At 41.5% G+C, this 21,027-nt stretch overlaps 1 protein-coding gene across 1 annotated transcript in view; it reads left to right on the top strand.

Annotated features, from left to right (window-relative positions):
- Positions 1-21,027, top strand: part of IBTK (inhibitor of Bruton tyrosine kinase) — a 94,306-nt gene that overhangs the window by 37,779 nt on the left and 35,500 nt on the right. The window contains exons 11-22 of the mRNA XM_019538164.1: positions 3,694-4,299; positions 7,838-7,924; positions 8,946-9,028; positions 9,112-9,149; positions 12,617-12,713; positions 14,145-14,246; positions 15,156-15,273; positions 16,680-16,740; positions 17,672-17,796; positions 18,785-18,897; positions 19,481-19,626; positions 20,406-20,569. Of these exons, the coding sequence (XP_019393709.1) occupies positions 3,694-4,299; positions 7,838-7,924; positions 8,946-9,028; positions 9,112-9,149; positions 12,617-12,713; positions 14,145-14,246; positions 15,156-15,273; positions 16,680-16,740; positions 17,672-17,796; positions 18,785-18,897; positions 19,481-19,626; positions 20,406-20,569 (1,740 nt within the window). The remainder of the gene's footprint in view (positions 1-3,693; positions 4,300-7,837; positions 7,925-8,945; positions 9,029-9,111; positions 9,150-12,616; positions 12,714-14,144; positions 14,247-15,155; positions 15,274-16,679; positions 16,741-17,671; positions 17,797-18,784; positions 18,898-19,480; positions 19,627-20,405; positions 20,570-21,027) is intronic.

Genomic DNA, 21,027 nt, shown 5'->3' with positions numbered 1-21,027 from the left:
GTGTGACCCCTCAGCCAGTTAGCAACCCATTTGACTGTGTAGGTCTCAACACCACAGTCCCTCAGTTTCTTAATGAGAACAGGGTGAGAGGCAGTGTCGAAGGCCTTCTGCAAGTCCAGAAAGACTACGTCCACTGCTACCTCTGCATCTAAGGATTTTGTGATCTGGTCATAGAAGGCCACCAGGTTAGTCTGACAGGACCTGCCTCTAATGAAGCCGTGTTGGTTGCCCCTAAGGATAATCTCCCCTGCTGGCCCCTCATGAACATGTGCCAGAATAATTCTCTCAAAAAGCTTGCCCAGGATTAAGGTAAGACTAACTGGCCTATAGTTTCCTGGGTCCTCCTTCCTCCCCTTTTTTTGAAGATAGGAACAACATTGGCCCTCTTCCAGTCCTCTGGCACCACACCAGAGCACCACAAGTGCTCGTAGAGCTGTGCCAAGGGTCTTGCAATGACCTCAGCTAATTCCCTCAGTATTCTAGGGTGGAGATCGTCCGGACTAGCTGATTTGAATACATCCAGTCCCTCCAGAAGTTCCATAACTGGTTCCTCACTAACCCTTGGCCTAGGTGCGCCTCCCCTGGGGTCTGGGTGGGGTGGGGGGTGGTTGTTCCGGTCACTGCTCAGGAAAATGGAGGCAAAGAAATCGATATATATGTTAGTTTGGTTGTCTGGTGTGACGACCAAATGTCCTAGCGTGTCCTGCAGGGGCCCCACGTTACCCAGAACCTTCTTTTTGCCCCCCTATATATTTAAAAAAGGACTTCTTGTCCTTGATCCAGAAAGCTAGTCCCAGTTCCACCTCTGCCTTGGCCTTCCTGACTGTCCCCCTGCATCCCCGAGCAACCGCAGTATAATCCTCCCTGGTGATCGCCTCTCCTTTCCTTTGGGTGTACGCCTCCCTTTTAGCTAGGAGACATTCCCGGATGCTTTTGGTAAGCCATGGGGGCTTTTGCGCCCTCCTGCCCCCTTTGATCCGTGTTGGGATTACCTCCCTTTGGGCTTGGACGATTGGCTCCTTAAGGAGTGACCACTCTTCTTGGTCACTTGGCTTTCCTCCCCTCTGGGACCTCAGTGCTTCCCTGACTATTCTCCTTAGCTCATTGAAGTCTGCCCTCCTGAAATCTAGGGCTGCTGCCTTGCTGTAGGCCTTTGCCATCTTGCACTGGATGGTGAATTCCAGTAGGCGATGATCGCTGTCGCCCAGGTGTTCGAGCACCCGCAGCCCCCTCACCAGGTCATCACCGGTGGCCAGCACCAGGTCCAACACGGCAGTTCCCCTAGTGGAGCTGTGCATCTCCTGGGTTAAATGGAGGTCCTGCATTTGGGCTAGGAACCTATGTGAGCAGTCAGACTTGGCTGACTGCTCTTCCCAGCGGATGTCTGGAAAGTTCAGGTCACCCATGATGACCACATCCTTTGACCTAACTACCTCCTTGAGCTGACTTAAGAATTGCTGATCTAGCTCTTCCCCTTGGCTAGGTAGTCTGTAGTAGACCCCCACCGTTAAATCTCTTTCCCTTTGACTGCCTTGTATTCTAACCCATAGCACTTCAGAGTGCCCCTTCTCTGATTCTTTGCTAATTGATGCGGATGTGTATTCCTCCTGAATGTAGAGCGCCATGCTGCCACCTTTCCTCCTTGTCCTATCCCTCCTGTACAGCCTATAGCCCTTGATATTCTCCGCCCAGTCATGTGTTGGGTCCCATCATGTTTCAGTGAGCCCCACTATGTCTGGGTTTGTGTCAGCTAGCAGGAGGGTAGATTCCTCTTACTTGTTTCCCATACTACAAGTATTTGTGGAGAGGCATTTGAGGCTGCCTGAGGATGTGTGCACTAGCCCCCTACTTTCAGCATTACCCTGGCCCCTGTTGCTTTCCTGTGTATATGTTCCGGTCATTGGCCTAGGCTGGGCTGTACTTGTGGATGTTGCTTGGTTTGGCACGCCAAGGCTTCCTCTGCCCTAGTCTTCCCCTTCCCCCAACGAGCCTAGTTTAAAGCCCACCTAAGGCGATCCGCCAACCTAGAAGAAAACGCACGCCCACCTTTAGGGGAAAGGTGGAGCCCATCCCATCCGAGCATGTCTCTTGTCATGATGTGCGGGTTGTTGTCGAGGAAACCAAAGCCTGCCTTGAGACCACCATTCCTGAAGCCACCAGTTGGTCTCTGTGATGCACGTCTCATGCCATCTTCCATGTCCGCTCACTGGTAGGACTGAAGAGAAAACCACCTGTGTGCCTATCTCCTTCAGCATGCCCCCCCAGAGCATGGTAGTCTGCCATCAGGTGATCAGGGCTTCTCCTGGCTGCATCATTAGTACCCACATGGACTAGGACCATGCGGTAGTAATCGGTGGGCTGGATCATCCCCTTCTCGTCCTGAATCTTTGCTCCAGGTAGGCAGTAGACCTTGCGTGTCGGGGGGTCCTGGCGACAGATAGGGCCCTCTGGAGCTTTCAGGATGGAGTCACCTATGATGATCACGCACCGCTTTTTCCTCCAAGACTGCTTAGCTTCTTTGGCCTGCTCGGATTGTGGAGAGTGTGGAGTTGCCTCCTCTCCAGTTGTCTCCTCTCGTTCCTTCTCCAGAGTTGCCAGGGCCTTGTACCTGTTCTCCAGTTGGACTGGAGGAACTGGTACTGCTGTGTTATGAGCAGCCCTGGTTCTGGAGGTGACCGTCTGCCACTCTGCAGTGGAGGGCACTTCCCGAGGTGCTTCTTCCTTGGGTGTGTGACTTTGCAGGGAAAGGAAATAGCCATCAATTTCATCCTCCACCTCCCTGATTCCCCTCAGCCTGTTAACCTCCTCCTGGAGCTCCCTCACCTGCACCTTCAGGGCCCTAAGGTGGGCACCTGCAGGACAGATGTGGGGGGTCCTTAATCCCTGTCTCCCCGGGCCTTGCTGGGCAACTATTAGTTCAAAACCAAAGGCTCATGACTTACCCTACCAGGGTCAACAGCATTTCGAGCCATGGTGATTCATAGCTCAGCACTGCTCTATATATGTGAACTCTAGACCTCTTTCCCCCCCCCCCCCAAAGGATCTATGTGCTAGTTAGCCCTCACTCATGCCTGGAATAGGGTGGTCTTGTCACAAGTCCTGGGGGGCTCCAAAAGTGTATATGCAGATAAGACATAGGGCAACTTGGTCTGGCTTCACATCATGGAGGGTGGAACTATACTAATGATATGCACTGGATTTGAGAGAGGGGACAACAAAAGCATTCTGGGTGAGCTGTATGCAATGTTGTGGCTCACCATGGCTTGAAAAAAGAGTTGGCACTGAGGGGGACAGTGTTTAATGGGCACTACTGTATATCTTATTCAGATGGGCTGCATTAACCTGTCCTTTTGGTAGGCTCCGAGGAGCATGTTTGCCCAATGTGGGCCGTGTGTTTTATAGTCATGCTTAGTGTTGTTTGCATTTAATCAACTTTGTAGTTGGTTTTCATTGCTGCGCACATGGTGCTTTTGACAGCAGTTTAATGATAAACACTATATTTAGTGAGATCTTCTTGGAAGTGATTGTATGGTGAGGGGCTTTTTTTCCCTATGCTGATTTAAGAGGTGGGGGGGCACACTCATTTTGTATTGGAGTAAATACACTAGTTAAATATTGTGGGGGGAGTCCTTTTACTTTTAAAATAGCTCTGATGAGATGCAACCAAATAAAAATTATTTTATTGTATTCTAGTCTATATGAAATTCCAAGCGTTTCCTCATCAAATTTTGTTGAGGACTTCAGAAAATTGTTAAGAGAAACTGATGAAATGGACAACATTCATGATGTGACGTTTCAGATCGGCACTAAGACGTATCCTGTGCACAAGTACATCTTGGCCATGCGTTCTGACTTCTTCGAGAAACTGTTCATTTCTGATGACAACTGTCTAGACTCTCCAAAAGTCTACCATAAAGATGAAGATGTTGTAGGATGTGATCTTTATGTGATAGAGAAAGTTCTTCCAGATTTGTTTGTGTACCTTCTGCAGTTCATGTACACTGACACTTGTGATCTTTTGACACCTGGTTACAAGCCAAAAATACTGTATAAAGAAAAAACAGAAGACTACCATGATACCCTAATTTCTAACCTGAATAAAATGAGTTTTGATGGAGATGTTAATGAGAAGTCTGCATTTGAGGTTTACAGAAGTAATCAAGTCCATGTAATAAATGACAGACAGAAAAACAAACCTAAGTCTTCTAAAAAAGGCAAAGTTGCTGGTGAAGAAATCAACCCAATAAAAATGTTGCAAGTTGCTGCAAAGAAATTTGGGCTTGACAATTTAAGTATAAGGTATGGTAAGGGATTTTTTTTTTTTTGAGTTCTCAGCCTTGTGCTGCTTGGTGAATTATCCCTCTGACCCAAATGTCAGCCTACCCAGAAAATGGAAATGTTTCTCATTACTAAACCTGTTTAGATAGATGTCTTCTAATTTTGTACTTTCACATATTCTGTAAACATGTCAGCTGGGAGGAGTTTGAGGTAATTGTATCATGATATTCTTCAAGAGACTATGCATTTTAATGGATACTAGTACATGGACAGTAGTGTGAAAACAAACAGTTTTAACGTGCCCTCTTATTTGGCACTGTATTGCATTTGTGATCCCTCAGTGCTTTTGTGGTTTAAGAAGCTGCTCTCAGAACCTTAGCAGGTCTTGGGACTCTTGCACAAGATAGCATATGAAAGTACTTCCCAGCTATGTGCTGAGAGATTTAATGTGTTTGATAGATGATGCAAATAATATATCTTCTGAAATGGACCCAGTATGCAGTACTTTTGCTGGGCATGGCTTGTGGTACAGACTGCATTTAACAATAACTCCCTCTCAAAATAATGTTTGTACATCAGTAGTTCTCAAGCAGAGTGCCATGAGACCCTGGAGTGCTGCAAGATGTTTTCAAGGGTGCCACAGCCAGTGTTGCTGCTGCAGATGGGTGGAATTGTGTAGCATACCTTGTTTCCAGGAGAAGTGTGCTGGGGCGGGGGAGACTGGAAAGCAGCTGCAGCAAGAACCCCTCTGCTGCAGCTCTTCCTAGTCTGTCTGGCACAGTCTGTCTGTCTTGGAAACAGGGTTTGGGGAGGAAGGTTCTTCCAATAGGAAGAGTCTGGGAGCCAATCTACAGACGTTCTTCTAGGCCCTGTGGCTGGAGAGTTTCATAGACAAGCCATTAGGGGAGACCAGTACTGGACAAGTCTGTCTTCTCCCCTGCCTGGGAAGCAGGAGCTGCTGCAGATGGCCTGGGAAGGTTCTGCCAATTAGCTGGTCACTCAGCTGGTGCAGCAAGGGCTCCACGAGCCTTGTGGCAGGGACATAGCAGCCTGCTTTGCCTCTATGCTGCTCCTTGGCTGACCCAGAGAAGCATGGATTGTGGCAGCAGCATTTCACTGCAGCAGCAAAGCTTCTGATCCTTGCTGCCCTGGCACAAAAGCCTGCCTTGCCCCCTGCTGCTCTGGGTCAGCTGAGTGGCACAGGTAGCAAATGGAAACCGGAGGGGCCAGGAGCCAGGATGTAGAAAGCTTCTGTACAAATGGCTTCCAGCCAGGGCTGCCAACTATCTATATAAATTTACTGACTGTTTAGGATACAATTGAAAAGTTAGGCTAAAAATGCCCATCTGTAAAGTCCATTAAAAATAAAGAACTATCAGTAAAAACAATCAAATTCTGGCTGCTTTGTGAAGCTCCCACTTGGAAAGAAGCTGGACAGCCAGAGATTGATTGAAGGACAGACAGGGAACAGCAACACCACCTGGTACCTGAGTAAGAGAGTGCATAGCACTGCAGGAAGCCTTCTCTCGGGGCTTTGTAAATCCCCCCCCCCCCTTCTAACCATGGGCACAGACAGAAGTGCAGCTCCCAGATCTGGATCATGGTGATGCATAGAAATTGCCATGAATTACACCAATTCCTCTGATCCAACAGGTGTTATTTGTTGGTTCAGGAGAGTGGAAGATGGGCTCCAGTTTGGAGCCAGTCCAGAGAGAGAGGCTGCATTTTCCCCTGGTTCTGCTTCTCCCAGCTCTGTTGCAGTTTCTGGTTGGGAGTGGGAAGAAGGCAGGAGAATGAGGTCCCTTCTGGGGTTTTCTCAGTCCTGCTGGAGTGGGGTGGAGGGGTGGGTAGATTAGAGCCCCCCTCTCCCAAGTTGAGCTCCAATCTACCAGCCCTGCCCCCGCTCCAGTGGAGCCAAGAACTCCAGAAGGGACCTCCTCCCCTGACTTCCCATCCAGAGACAGTAGCTGCAGCTTCCTGTGGTGCAGCTAGAGCAGACAAATTAAGTTGCTTCACTTAGGAGCAGCTTCATTTGAACCTTCATATAATGAGGATTAATTTGCCATGGCTATTGCAGGGCTTTGCAGCTGTACTCTTCTGTTTGGGCATGGCTTTAGGGTGATTTCAAGTGGCAAATTGCATGATAAATGTCACTTCTGTCTGCACCCCATGTGCTGCTGCTGTTTCCCATCCTGTAATACTGTTGTGTTGCAGGTAGGTTTCTCTGGGAGTTGGTTGGGTTAGGCTGGAGGCAGCAGGACCGGTTGGGGTAAGGATGAGGGTTAGTTGCAAGGGGTAGCATGGTTCAGTGTGCAGTTGGGGTATGAGAGTGAATAAGGGACCCCTGGATTAGAGTAATATGGTTACTTCTATTGCAAATGAGCAGGTTTGCCAGCCCAAGATTCTTTTACTGATAACTAAGCTTTAGTTAGTTTTTTGCTATGCTTGGGGTTAAACTCCTAATTTGAATCCAGCCCTTCTGAGGCCTGGTGGCAAAGCAGGACCTGGCAAATGTAAATTATGTACATTATGTAAAATATACACCACTAAAAACATGATCAGTAAAAACAAAACAAAAAAAACCAAGCTTGCTTGTCAGTTAATTTTGCAGTATAAAACATTTTTGGGTTGGCAACCGTACTTCCAGCCCCTCCAGCTTCCCCTACATTCCTTGCCACTTTACTAGCTGGCAGGGATGGTGACTTAAAAGCTGGAGGGGCCAGGACCCAAGCATGCAGAGGTTTTCCCCAGGCCAGCTCCCATGAGCTTCCCCTTGCTGCCCTGCCACTCAGTTGAGCAGCGTTTAAAAGCTAGTGGCTGGGATCGACTCCAGGAAAGTCTTCCTGACTTGGCTTCCAGTTTTGCCAAGTTGAGTGGTGGGGCACCAATTTTATAAGCCAGCAGCTGAGAGCAGTGCTCAGGGACCTATGGCCTGCTCTCACCCACTGGCTTTTAAACTGCTGCCCCATCACTTGCTGGGTGGCAAGGAGCTAGGCTCCTGGAGGAGCCAGCAAACTTTCCCAGAGCTCAGCTCCTGAGTGCTGGCTTTTAAATCATCACCCTGCTGCTCAGCTGGGTGGTGGGGGCAGGAAGCAGAAGCAGGCAAAGTCCCCTGCCTCTTCCTAAACCAAGGGCTCCCTGGTTTGGGGAAGAGGCAGGGAGCCACAGCTGCTTCTCTTCTCCCCTTGTTGTGTGGGAAGGTAGGGAAAATGGCTGCCCTCCACACTTTCTCGAAATCGGGGTGACCCCAGTTTCAGGAAAGCAGGAAGCCTTTTCTCTTTTGTTTATCCTGGGGAAAGCATATAGATGTTTGGTTCCCTGGGTGTAACTCTCAGGAGTGATTTAACCCTGATTCCCTGGAGTGGCTTTTTTTTTGCTTCAGGAGAAAAAGCCTGAACATCTATATAAACTTTTAGTTTCTGCCAGGAGACCAGTGATTCTCCCCATAGGCTATGTACAGATGTTCAATTTTTAAGTCATATTGTTTTTCAAATTTACTTTCTCACCCGTGTAATCTAACAATAATTAGATAATTGAGATACGCATTTGTGCCTTACAGGTTGGATGGAGTCAGATTAGAAAATGGGAAAATTAATGTTGTCAACAAGAAAAATGGAAACAAACCAAAATTAAACCAGAAGAAATGGTGAGAGGCTGCTGTTTCTTGAGGGTGGGGGAGAGATGGGGGAGGCAGTTAGAAATGTACAAGTTTTACTTAATGATATTTGAAACATTTTCCTTTGTGCCTGAATTGATGCTTTACTACTATTTGTGCTTGGAAATTCTTTTTACATAGTATAGCCCACTAATGCTCAACCTTTCAGGCTTGCAGGTGGGATGAGTGGCAGGAGGCTAGTCTATGCAGTCGGTGCTGGGATTGAGACCTGTGCAGCCTTGGCTCAGTCACTTGCACCAAGATCTGGCTCTTGCCCGCCCCCGGGACCGATTTTCTGCTGATGTTATCTGGGATCTTCATGGGTCTAAAAAATTTGGTAGCATAGGAGTAGCAATTAAGTTGATGGTAGGGGAATGGGAGCAGAATTTTACACCCATGGGGAGCCTGGTGAGCTAGATGACTTGATGACTGTGGGCTGGGAATTGAACACCTTTGGTATAGACTATTCCTGTTTAAGTAAGTATTAAATCTTTCATAGAAAACATTTCAGACATTTTTCCCCCCCACGTGGATCAATGGATAGTTTTCACTCCTGAAAGATGTGCTGTCAAGCTATCCTAGTTTAAGTTAGCAAAGATAAGTTTTAAACAAAACCACAAATCAATCTTGCTTCAAGCCTACCATTGTACGTGTATGGTTACGGCTTTGAATTAATGCTGAATAATATGTGACCATAGTTGGTGAAGTGGTAAAGGAAGGTAAGCCTGCTTTTAAGGGAAGTCCTTTTCATGGATGTTACTTCTTTTTTATCTTAACGCTGAGAAACTTGTTCTGCTTTGTTTACCTTTTGCTTACTACTATTAATGTTAGAATTTGTTATATTTCTAGCTAAGTGTTTGTAATTCCATCCCTTCTTTGAAATATAAGTCAAAACCTATCAAAATATCTAGTTTCATGTATCAAAAAAGAAATTTAATCTCTTGTAGAGTTTACATTTACTCAGTAGCTTCAGGATTGTCATGATTCTAAATTGTGTTTAAATATCTTGTAGTTCATACCTCTGTGATGTGACCCTGAAATCTGTAGATGGAAAGGAATTCCCATGTCATAAATGCGTACTCTGTGCAAGACTTGGTACGTATATAATATTTTTAGCCTGTGTTGTTCACAGTAACTTACCTGTTATCATGTCTTAAATTGACCTTTTTTCTTTCCAGACTATTTTCATAGCATGCTAAGCAGCTCTTGGATTGAGGTAAGCTTGCCTAGCTGAAAATATATGCTATATTGTTTGTGTTCTAGCCTTGCATGAGTGAATTATTCCTACTTCAAAAACAGCATGTTCCAGAAAACAATGGAAACTCTTTAAAATTCTTACAAGATCTGTGTTTTTTACTTTTATAGTGAATAATTATTCAACCAACAATTCTTATTTTGAGCCATTCAAAAGCTGTTTCACATCAAACTTGATGTAAATGTTATGAATGTGGCAGGTTTTTTTAAATACAAAAGCAAACTTCTGGGATAATAGCTGTTGCTATATTAAAAAATTCTATTGCAACTAAGTTTTGTTATTGTAAAAATTCTCTCTTTGCATTTATAACCTTTGGAAGAGTGTTAGTTTCCATCAGAGCAAGTCTTAATAATATTTACATAAGTGTTCGTATAGTACAGGTATCTTCTCAACAGTGCTGAGACATACAGACTCATTGCAAATATGTGGTTAAATTCTTCGTTATTTCATTGTTGACAGATTGCAGTCAACTGAATATGTGACCAAAATACTGTTTAGTTGTGTGTGTAATGTATTGAAAATATATAAATGAAATGCATATGATCTATTGAAAACCAATCAAATTTATAAGTTATCTTAACTACCCTTAACTTGATGGTTTTCTGAATTTACCTAGTAGCAACAGTAACTTTTTGCTCATCGGTTCCTTGTTAACATGAGCTAAAATGAAACGAACAAAAAACCCAGCACTTTTTTCTTTTTCCCATTCCTTTCTTCAGTCCTAATAAAAGTAAAGAAAGTAGCATTGTGAGGCATTATTTTCCTGTCGGTAATTTCCACATTAACTGTGCTGAGTTAAAAGATAAGAAAATCTATCTACTTAAGTTACAGCTGCTTCCTTAGGCCAATCAACCTTAATTCCTTATTTAAATGAACTGAAAATCCTGTCTCATTCTATCTAGGTAAACTTTTTCTTATCTTAAGTTTAAATATATGAGTATCAATAGCATTTCCCCACATAGAAAAAAAGCTATTGTTTTTAGTCTCAAGCACAGTTTTTACTTTAACTTTGAAATGCATGGAGGCTGTTTAGTAATTTTAGGTGAAGGAACTTGAGCAGTATTTGCTTCATGAATTAATGACTAATCCCATTCATCACCTAGATTGCAGTTCCCTCTTTGCCATTAAGCCCAATACAGATATTTTGGTTGGTGGCATTTACTGATGTCTTGCTCTTTTCTTATGGATTTAACAGCAGGAGACAAAAGAAAATTGTTTTGCCTAAAACAAGAACTTTTTTTTTTTTACTTTAGTTTGCTTCTGGTTAGAAGGTTTTGGGCCTCATTAGTTATTTTTGCCTTTGTCACCTGAAACCTGGTTACTATAATGCTTTCTTCATGGACCCAAAGAATATTCAAAGCTTCAAAAAGCACAGAATGCAATAATCCACTTTTTTACAGTATGCTTGTATTGCATATTCTTTAGTATAGTATATGTAAGGGCTTCGGTTTTTAGTTTCCACATACAATTCAATGTCTCATTTTTAATTTAACTGACAGTAAGTGATTGGAACCTGATGGTCATAGGCTTCCTCGCTCAATTTGAAAGTGCAATTAACATCAGTTAGCAGTGCGAAGAGAAGAGAAGCTATTGACAAGATGGGGCTGTTAAGGGTTCATGATTCTGTAATTACTTCCTCACAAAACTTCATGCCTGTTTGACCTCCTCATCTTGTGCCACAGCCTACATTTTCTTAAATTTTTTAAACCATGTATATACATTACACTTATGCTGGTATAAATGCTTGGAAACTGGTCTATATCTGTAACAGAGCAGAAGTTCAGCACATACAACCTGGTTTAAAAATGGCAGAATCCAGTCTAAGATCTGTCCCATTTCCCTCTTCCTTGCGCCCCCCCCTCCCCCCCCAAAAAGGGGTGGATATTCTGTTTGCTACTGATCTAAACTACTTTGCTTACAGAAAACTGTGCAACTTAGATCAATTCCACCTCAAGCTTTTTTGAACACCTGTACCTAGCCTTAAAGTTCACTAACTTAGAGTGGAATTGAATCTGTCATTCAAAAGGTGGCACTTTGCAATGGAGAGGTGAATGTTTGTTATGTGTTAATCTCTCTGGAGTACTGTGTCCAGTATTGGGCCTCCTGTGACAGAAAGCATGTAGACAAATTGGAGAGTTCAGCAGAGGACAATAGAAATGGTTAGGGTGCTGGGGGACATGACTTCTGAGGAAAGGCTGAGGAAACTGGGCTCACATAGCCTGGAGAAGAGAAGACTGAGAGGGGATTTAATAGCAGTCTTCACCTACTTGATGGGTGGTTCCAGAGAGGATGGAGTTAGACTGTTTTCAGGTGGTGACAGATGACAGAACAAGGAGCAATGGTCTCAAGTTGCAGCAAGGCCAGTTTAGTTATTAAGAAGATCTTTTTCACTAGGAACAGGTTATTCAGAGAGGTTGTGGAATTTCCATCTTTGGAAGTTTTTAAGACCTGGCTAAACAAAGTCTTGGCTGGGATGGTCCTGCTTTGAGCAGAGTGGTGGACTAGGTGACCTCTTAAGGACCCTTCCAACCCTAATTTTCTATGATTCTTCTTCCCTTTTGTCGCTACAGGCATCAGGGTTTGGGATTTTTGTTTTTGTTTTCTGTCTTTGGAAGCATTTGGTGTTAGCTGTAGCCAAGACTGTGGACTTTCACTGTGGTGTCTGTATGCCCCTGCAAGAATTAAAATTCCTGGTTAGAAGGTTTTGTCCCAACACTCACACTATTTGTCACATTTGGAGTCAGGAAAGAGTTTTACCCCACAGTCAAATTGGTATGGACTTTTGGAGTTTTTGCCTTCCTCTGTACAAGTGACATGGTCCTCTTCTTTGGGTCTCTTGAGTTTATTTAACAACTTTCCAGCGGCAGAACATTATCAGTGACCTTGATCCCACACTTTACTGTGGCAGGTTAGGGTGCTCCTGGTGTCTTTGTGCTATGTGCTTGGTAGTTGCATGAAAAGGTTGTTTATCTACCCTATCCTTAAAACTACACAAATACATGGATATTTTGGATAGGATTGTTTGCACTTTGAGGAGGGGGTTGGGCTAAATGACTTTTTGCATGCCCTGCCAGTCCTACCTTTTAAATATTATGTGATCAGTAGCAGTTGATATAAAAATGTGTGACAATAGAGTAAATAGAATGCTATTTATTTTCTGTAAGTTAAGATATAAAGACTACCTGGGATCAGCAGGGGAGATCTAGAATTTGTTGAATACCCAAGAAACTGCTGAAAAAGATATTTAAAAGTTGAGCTAATTTTAATTGGCTTTTTTAGGAGAAAGCAGTTCTCAAGGTAGAATTTAAGCAGCTCTTACACAATTATCTACCTATAATGTAGATTTTCAAATCTAAGCCATATTAGCATTTTAATTTTACCTTTCACTTCTTTAAATGGCCATTTACTTTTATTCCTGTTGCATTTAGGCTTCCTGTCGTGCAGCTCTGAAAATGCCAATCCATTCTGACATACTACAAATAATACTGGATTACATCTATACAGATGAAGCTCTTGCAGTAAAAGGTGACAATGATAATACAATTTCAGAACATTGTAAACGGAACTGGAATATATTTGCTGCATGTCTTCAATAGCAACAGGCTCTTCAAATAGCAAAATACAATTTTGTTTTAGTTGAATTTTGTCAAGCTTTTTATGATTAAAGCAAAAGTATGTTTCAGGATTGTTAGTTGTAGCCGTGTTGGTCTAAAGGCATCGCCGCCCCTCCTGTGGGCCCCGTGGGACAGGGAGGCGGGCCCTGTACAGCCCCACACAGCCTGTTATGCCCCCGGGCCTTGGGGCCTCAGCAGCGCAGACTGCTTTGCTCTCAGCTGTGGGGGCTCAGAGAAGCCGGAAGTGCCATGGTGGGCACTTTCAGTTTCATTTCATTTTACAAGCTGGCTTGCCGGTTAGCAGAACATGCCAGCTTGTAAGATGCTGGATAACAGAACTTTTACTGTAGTTGGCAAAATAGTTCTTTGCAAGCTTTTGGGCACAAACACTCTTCTTCAGGCATAGGGACACTCTCTTCAGACTCTTCCCATGTCTCAAGAAGGGTATTTGTGCCCAAAAACTTGTAAACAACGTTTTTGTTCAACTGTTTAGTTGGTCTAATGAAAGATATTTCATCTACCCAAAGAACTTTGTCTGCCAAAGTATATTTGATAGACCCAAACCAGTGTGATGTCATTTAGGGTAGGAACTGACATTACACACAAACCGGTATCAGTGATCATAAACTGGTTCAAACCTGTAACAGGACAGAAGTTCAGTGCACGTAAACCAATTTCAGTCATTTTGAAAGCAGTTTAAGATGAACCTGGATGGATGTAGTATCAGACTTAACTGATTTAGGTTAAATTGGTTTATTGAACTTCTCCCCCAGATCCTCTCCAGATTCAAGTTAACTCACAGTCCCCCAGCATCCCAGGATGCTTTGCACCTCCCCTGCAACCCCCCTGTGCAGGCTGGGTGGGCTAGTTTTGCCTTAAGCTGTCTGCTCCAGCCGAGCAGGGAGGCATGCTCTAGCGACCCCAGCTTCTGGTCCACTGCCAGTATGTGGCAGCATTTCCAGAATCAAAAGGGAATGTCTGTTTACTGTGCAGCTTAAAATAACCTGTGAAGAGTGAGTCGATTTAGCCTTGGGCTTTTTGACTGTCTGTACTTAGCCTTGGGGCCAGGCATTTAATCCTGGATTTTGTCTTCCTCTTTGCTTTGCTTTGTCATTATTGTGTTTCCCAGAAGTACCTTAATTTCTTTTATACAGTGCCATATGTTTTAAGAGCTCATTCTCAGATTTTTCTTTTTTTTAATGTTGCTACTAAGTTGTCATATTTTAGGAACTGCCATAGTCTACATCTGCCATGGTGCCCAAAACAATGATGATGCAAGGTGGTTTGTGTTGAAACTTCTTTAAATTATTTTTCAAGTTTGCAACTCCCCTTCTGTTTCCAGAATCTCAAAATGTGGAATTTATATGCAATGTCCTTGTGGTAGCAGACCAGCTCCTTATATTTCGCCTAAAAGAAGTTTGTGAAGTTGCAATTACAGAAAAACGTGAGTTTTACCACTCTCTTTAATGTGGGGGGACGGGACGGGACACTAACTATTCATTAAAGTACTCTGTTGTTGAAATATATATATTTTTTAATTACACTATACTTAACTTCTTTTATCTCTCCATGGACACTTGTTACTTTCTCATATCTGGACAGCCCTAGCCATGTCCATTCAATCTGTCTGGCATTCCAGAACAAAAATAATTCTGCTGCTTGCAGCGTCATCTGTCTCAGACTTTCACCAGTAATCAGTCTCTAACATAAAAAATTTAATTGCTTTGCCTTTAAGACACTACAAAATTATGTCCAGATTCATACCCTTTTGCTAATTCTTGTATTGCTCTTTTTTTCTCTCCTTTGTTCATCCATGTCTCTTCTCCATGATGCTTCTCTGCCTTTAAGGCTGGAAAGCCTTCCTGGTCCAGTACCAGCCATCCTCCCTCAATATGTACTTCTTTCTTTTGCTTTGCTTTTTCTTCACTTCTGTCTTCACTCCTCCCCTCTTTCATTTTTTCTCAATTACAGGAAAATATCAGATCTTCAGCTTCATTCACAATGGGAAATGACTGTTGTTACTTCTGTTAGTTTTAATCTTTGCCCCCCCCCCCCCCGCTTTGTCTATTTTCACCATATTCGGGGCTGCTTTCTGTTAAGACTAAACATTTTTCTTAGCAAGAATTGTTCTTTTTTTTTTTGTAAAGCAACAGTCACTTTCATGTTATATAAAAGTATTGTCCTTATCCTACACAGAGCACCACTTAAGTATTAGTCTTTTTATTTATAATGGTCCAGGAAGGGAGATTTCATTTTTTAAATCTTATGTCTGTATGTCTCTGAGTAGCAAATGAATAAAACAGAATTGGAGCATGTTGTCCAATTCAGTCTCTCATATTTCCTTTTTTTTCAGTTACCTTGAGGAATGCTGCTGAACTTCTGGAGTTTTCAGCAATGTATAATGCTGAACAGTTAAAACTTTCTTGCTTGCAGTTCATAGCACTGAATATGGCAGCTTTACTTGAAGCAAGGTAAGAGGAGGTGTTTAAACAGCATATTTAAAGCTTCTGTTGTCAAAAGATTGGATTGTTGGAAGAATGAGTAAGAATTTTATATACTATATTTACTCTAAACTAAGATGATCCCCCCAATAATTAGATTGTATATGTGGAAAATATATACATTTTTGTTATAATTTTCAGGTGTAGAATCTGTTTATTGGACGATAGTCTTAAATCCCTCCCACCCCTTAAACCTCTAAATTCAAACTGTTTAGAGTTTGACTTTTTTTGGGAACTTTTGTATTTATTCATGTCTAAATATAATTTATCATTTTAACTAGTAGCCTAACTATGTGTCTTGGAGCTACAATTATTAAACTTCTTGTATTATATTTATTCCTAATTAAAATATGCCACATCTCAAATCTGGAAGGGCCAGATGCATCCCAGTTAGAGATAAGAACTTACTGAGGTTCTTTTGAGAAGCTAAATGCTGTCACTATTCATTTGTACAAAGTGTCCTTTTCCTATTTACAGCTGTGATAGGGGTATAGGTTATAGCCATGTTGGTTTAAGGGCATAGGCAGACACGGTTCTTTGGGTGAATCTGATATCTTTTATTAGACCAACTTAAATCATTTGGAGGAAAAAAAATTTCCCCCAAATTTAAAAAGCATGCTAAAATTTTTTTCCCAACTGTTTAAGTTGGTCTAATAAAAGATATCGGATTCACCCAAAGAACCATGTCTGGCTCTGAGTTGACAGAGCACTTTTTAAATTGTTACCTTCTGTTGCATGGGAAAAATTTGTCACGGCTGCAGGATTGTATTTTTCTCACCCTGAACCTGGATCTAGGGCAACTGGGGGGAAAATGTAACATTTCCAAAGGATGAAGAGCAAATATTTATGGTCAGTTGGTTAAAAATTATATAGCATGATACCATGCAGTGCTTTAGACAACTTGAAACTGCTTCAGGGCTTGGAATGTTTGGACAGATGCTCCACGCATGCGATGCAGTGCTGGGCACTTTTAAAAGTGCCAGGTGCTGCGTTGCATCCATTTGTATAAATGGTGAAATGTGCATCGGTGCTGAGAAAATGGCTGCGGTGCCCTTTTCAACTAAAATACATTGAAGGTGGGTTTCCACATTGGAGCAGACAAACGTATGCATATAAATGCCCCTGTGCTGTATCCCAGGGGCACCAAAGAGCATGAAAAGGTACATGATGACTTAATTTACCATTTGCCTATATATCTGTGCTGGGATGTTAATGACTGTTATTTCTGTATTTAAGGACTACTGTCTCTACATATTTAGTATGTACTTGGAACACTGATTTATTTGAACCACACAGATTCATGTTGGGATTCGTGGGGAGGTAGTAAAACAAAGGATAGTAGTTGAGATGGCCTATAACTGTGTATTTTATTTTAGGACTCTTCAAGTCTTAAGTGATGAAGTTTTGAAGGAACTTTCCATTTATTACAGAAAGATGGTAAGCTATTTATCATTTGATGGAAAGTCACTCTGTTTAAAAGAAACATGAAAACATCCCATATACTTACTCTGCATATGCCCATACTAGGTGTGCTGTGTAGCATTCAACCCAGAAATAAGTTTAACGTTTATTCTTTATTTCTGACGTTCTTTGTTCACTAGCCATGGCAGGGTGCAGCAATCTGCATTCCATTAATGCCATTAGTAAAAACCATTAATTGAATCAGTGAGACCAGAGAAACTAAGTTCTAGAATGACTTCAGCAAACTAACAAGTGTCAGCTAATTACATATGGTGGAAAAAATATTGGAAAATAGGACATTTTATTTAGCAGAACTGATAGCATAGGGGACAGCTGCTTATTTGGCTTTCCTCTTCCCTTGTTAGTATACCATAGTAATACGAGATTTGGCATGTGTGCATAAGCCTGCAGCATTTATCTGTCAGTTATTCTAGGCCAGGGGTTGGCAACATTTTGGGGCTGAAGCCACTTTTAATAGAGTTTTAGCTATGAGCACAAGCTATTTGCAAGCTAGCTTGTGCCATTGCAGCTACAATCACTGCTTACCTTCCCACTGTCTGCCCCCACCCGGTTCCCCACCTACAGTGCTGCCACTGCTGCTTTCTCCCTGCGGACGTAATAAAAATGGTGCTGTGGGCTGGATCTGGTCTGTGCGCTGTACATTGCTGACCTTTGTTCTAGGCAGTTCAGAGTTAAATGAATTCTCAGATTCTAAGTCATCTGTAAAGTAATTCTGCTTTTTCTTTGTTTAAAACTACAAAGTTTCTTGGGTTTTAATGTGTAATAGTGTTATTACCTTCATTGTGAAAGTATATATTTAAATAACTGCAGTCTGGTACCTCTACAAAGAATAGCCAGTTTTCTGGTATATAACTGATAAGGAATGTAATATTTTTTGATACTACAGATTCCAGCTATGGTCAGGAGGGTGGTTACTCCATATCAAGATGGACCTGATATTAGCTCTTTGGAACCTGAAGATGGAGAAAATTTTGTGTTTTTGAAAGAAGAAATTACCACAGAACAAACTAGGTATTTCTTTCCTTATTTCTTCTTCTTTTTTTCTCCTTTAGATTGCTAAAATTGTTGGTCTCGGCAGTTCTTGCCATTCAGCACTTTGACCAGTTAAACAGCATCCTTTAGAGCATGCTAGTTAGTTCACAGCTGGAAGTCAAAGATGTTGGTAGAACCCAATTGATGGATATAAAATTGAAATATAAAAATAAAAAGGTGTAAAACCTTTATTTCCTTCAGAAACTGTTTCTCTCCAGAAGTGTCTCTCCAGTTACAGGAAAACCTTTCCTTTTAATCTATCATAATTAAAATGGGGTAAATGGAGCTGGCAAAAGACACAAGTTCGGTGGAGAGAAGAGTAGGAATGTAATTATGGACCCCCTTGATGAACAGTTTAAACTACATCGTGTTGGGGGAGGAGGGGAAATCAGGGAAGTGATCTGAAGGGGAAGGGTGGACATAATGAAAATGTTAAAGGAAAACTTCACTGAAAAAATGTTTTGTTGGATTAGAAAGAGAAGTAACAAAAGTAAGAGAAGTAGGTGGCTAGAGGAAAATGAAAGAAGGGCAGGATCTGAGGAGTCTGCTTCTGTATTAATTCTGGAGAAAAATGTTCAAATTATTTTTAGTAGTGAGATTGTGTAGTAAAAAGGAATGTGGTTCAGTTTTCAAAAATAAGCTTGAATTTTTGGTTCCAGTTACCACTTTTTGCAGTTATTGTTTTACCACCTTTCTTTGCTTGCATTCTGTGCCTTTGGAGTGCCAAATACATTAAAAACCCATATCTGGTATAACACTTTTGCAGGTGTCAAGAGTGTAAGAGGAAGAGTCTAATCATGATAGAGAAACTTCATTAGTTTGCTACATGCTCCTGTAGAGATGTTTGATACATGGGATATAGCTGCTCATACTGAGGCCTGAAAGATGCTATGAAAGATGGGCTTGTTACCTAAAATAAGTTTGCCTTATTTGGAAATACTCACACCATTATCCCCTTTTGTTACAGGGAAGCTCTTCTCAAAAAGGCAAAAACAAAGGCAAAAAAGAAGCCACGAAGACGGTCAGACAGCTCTGGAGGATACAATCTTTCAGATATAATTCAGAGTCCACCCTCTACAGGTTCCATGTGCAACATTATACTTTATCATCCTTACAAGATTTTTTTTGTTTAACACACCTTTTTGGCAAATAGTCTGTATTTAAAAGATTGTTATTTTTGTTTTTCCTTTTTCAACTTGCATTTATCTGACAGTTTGTTTTCAGGTTTAGATTTTGTGGAAAATCCCATTTTATAAAACTAATGGGTATTTTTCCTGTGCCGCTGTATACCACTAAGAGACCTAGAAAGAAATAAGGCTAGGAAGTGTTTAGTCCATTTTCATTGGCCAAGTTGTGGGAAATAATAAAAAAAGTAAAATACTTTCCTTATTAACAAAATAGCTTTAGCTATTGCAACAGTTGGCATAAATTGGGGTAGAGAAAAGAACAGGAAAAGAAGCTGTCTTTCTATTGGTTGTGAGAATGCTTGAAAATGATTGGTAATTACTTGCAGCTGTTAAACTGCAGTGAACTAGTCTATTAGACCATAAGTCTCATGATTCTTAAATTGTTCAAAATATAAGGTAGCTTTATAGCTTTGCATGCTGCATTATAAACCTGTTTATCATGATCTAATATTCCTTCTCCATGTTCTAAATTTTAGGTTTAGTAAAAATGGAGAAGGCCAACTCTGTAGAGTCACTTCAAGAACTAACATCTGATTCTGAAGGTAGTTATGCAGGAATGAGCAGCCCCAGAGACTTGCAGTCCCCTGACTTCATGAAAGGATTTCCAACCGATAAGACTGAGGTTGGGCATTTTTGTTGTTTTTCCTCTTACCCCTGCTTCCACCACACATGCTTTACTTAAATGTTTAATGCTTCTGTATATCTTTAAAAACAAAACAAAACAGCCCTCCCCCCTTTTGTTTGGTGTGTCTTATTGAAAGAGACTTTTCTTAATGCCATTTATCTGTTAAAAATTTGTAAAGTGTATTTTGTCAGCTATGTTTTGTTTGTATGGCATTACAGTAAGCTTCTAAACTCCATATTAGAGAACTCTTAGCCTGTTTTTTCTCTCTTTCAATTCTCTGTTCTCTTACACTTGCATTGTGTAATTTGTATCCTGTTCTCATTTCTGAAAAAGAAGGCAACTTCTTAATGAGTAAAATAGAGCTAATTTTCATGGACAGTTATTTGTTAAAAAAATCTTTCCTAAATAATCACGATAAGAGGATAATTAGAAAGGCACTGTAGAGAGAAATGAACTTCACAAGCACTGAGATGGATGCGTACATATGTGCACATCAGTCTCAAGTATTAAAAGTTCATTTTAGGCACCTAAATCTTTAAGAGAAATATTTTGTTACTGAGCTTATAATATATTTAACCTTGTAAAGTCATTCATATCTGGCTTGCATGCAGTGTGCGTGTGTGTGTGTGTGTGTGTGTGTGTTGTCGTCCTGTCAGTTTAAATGATGTAAGTAATGCAGATGAGATGAATTGCTTCTGATACTTCCTTTGTATTGTTGTTTCAAAGTAGTAAAAAATATTCCAAACTGTTTCAGTGCGGTTGTTTTCTTTTTTTAGGTAAAAGACAAAATCTGTCTTCAAGGAACAAAAAACCTCCATTTGAATAAAGAGGTGAAATTAACTGAGGGATCAACAAGACTGAAACAGTCTGTTCCGCAATCCATTCCCAGTAATAAAAACAATTCTATTAGCTCTCCCAATTGGGTTGCTACACCTTTCAGGTACAGTAATATATTTATGTTTAATTAGCTGGCAATGCTATATTTCTGTTTGGTAAAGATAGTGGATTATGTTGTTCATGTTTTGTACCCAAACTAAATAATTAACTGCTTTTACAGGGAGTATGACGTGATCAGTTTAAGACTTAACATGTCTACAAGATTTCATTCATCTTCTGCAAAATAATAGGTTTTTCTCTTGAAGAATAACAAGCCATTAGCTTACAGGATGTAAACTGTAAACAGGATATTTCATAGATTTAATAGATTTCATAGACATTAGGGCTGGAAGGAACCTCGGAAGTTCATCAAGTCCAGCCCCCTGCCCAAAGGGCAGGAAGTCAGCTGGGGTCATAGGATCCCAGCAAGATAAACATCCAATTTGCTCTTGAAGGTGTTCAATGTAGGTGCTTGAACCACCTCTGATGGCAGGCTGTTCCAGACCTTGGGGGCTCAGACAG

This window comes from Crocodylus porosus, unplaced genomic scaffold (assembly GCF_001723895.1).
Source record: "Crocodylus porosus isolate Cpor-Errol unplaced genomic scaffold, CroPor_comp1, whole genome shotgun sequence".
Lineage (NCBI taxonomy): Eukaryota > Metazoa > Chordata > Crocodylia > Crocodylidae > Crocodylus > Crocodylus porosus.
The sequence above is the reverse complement of the archived record's forward strand: the minus strand, read 5'-3'. Positions and strand labels throughout refer to the sequence as shown.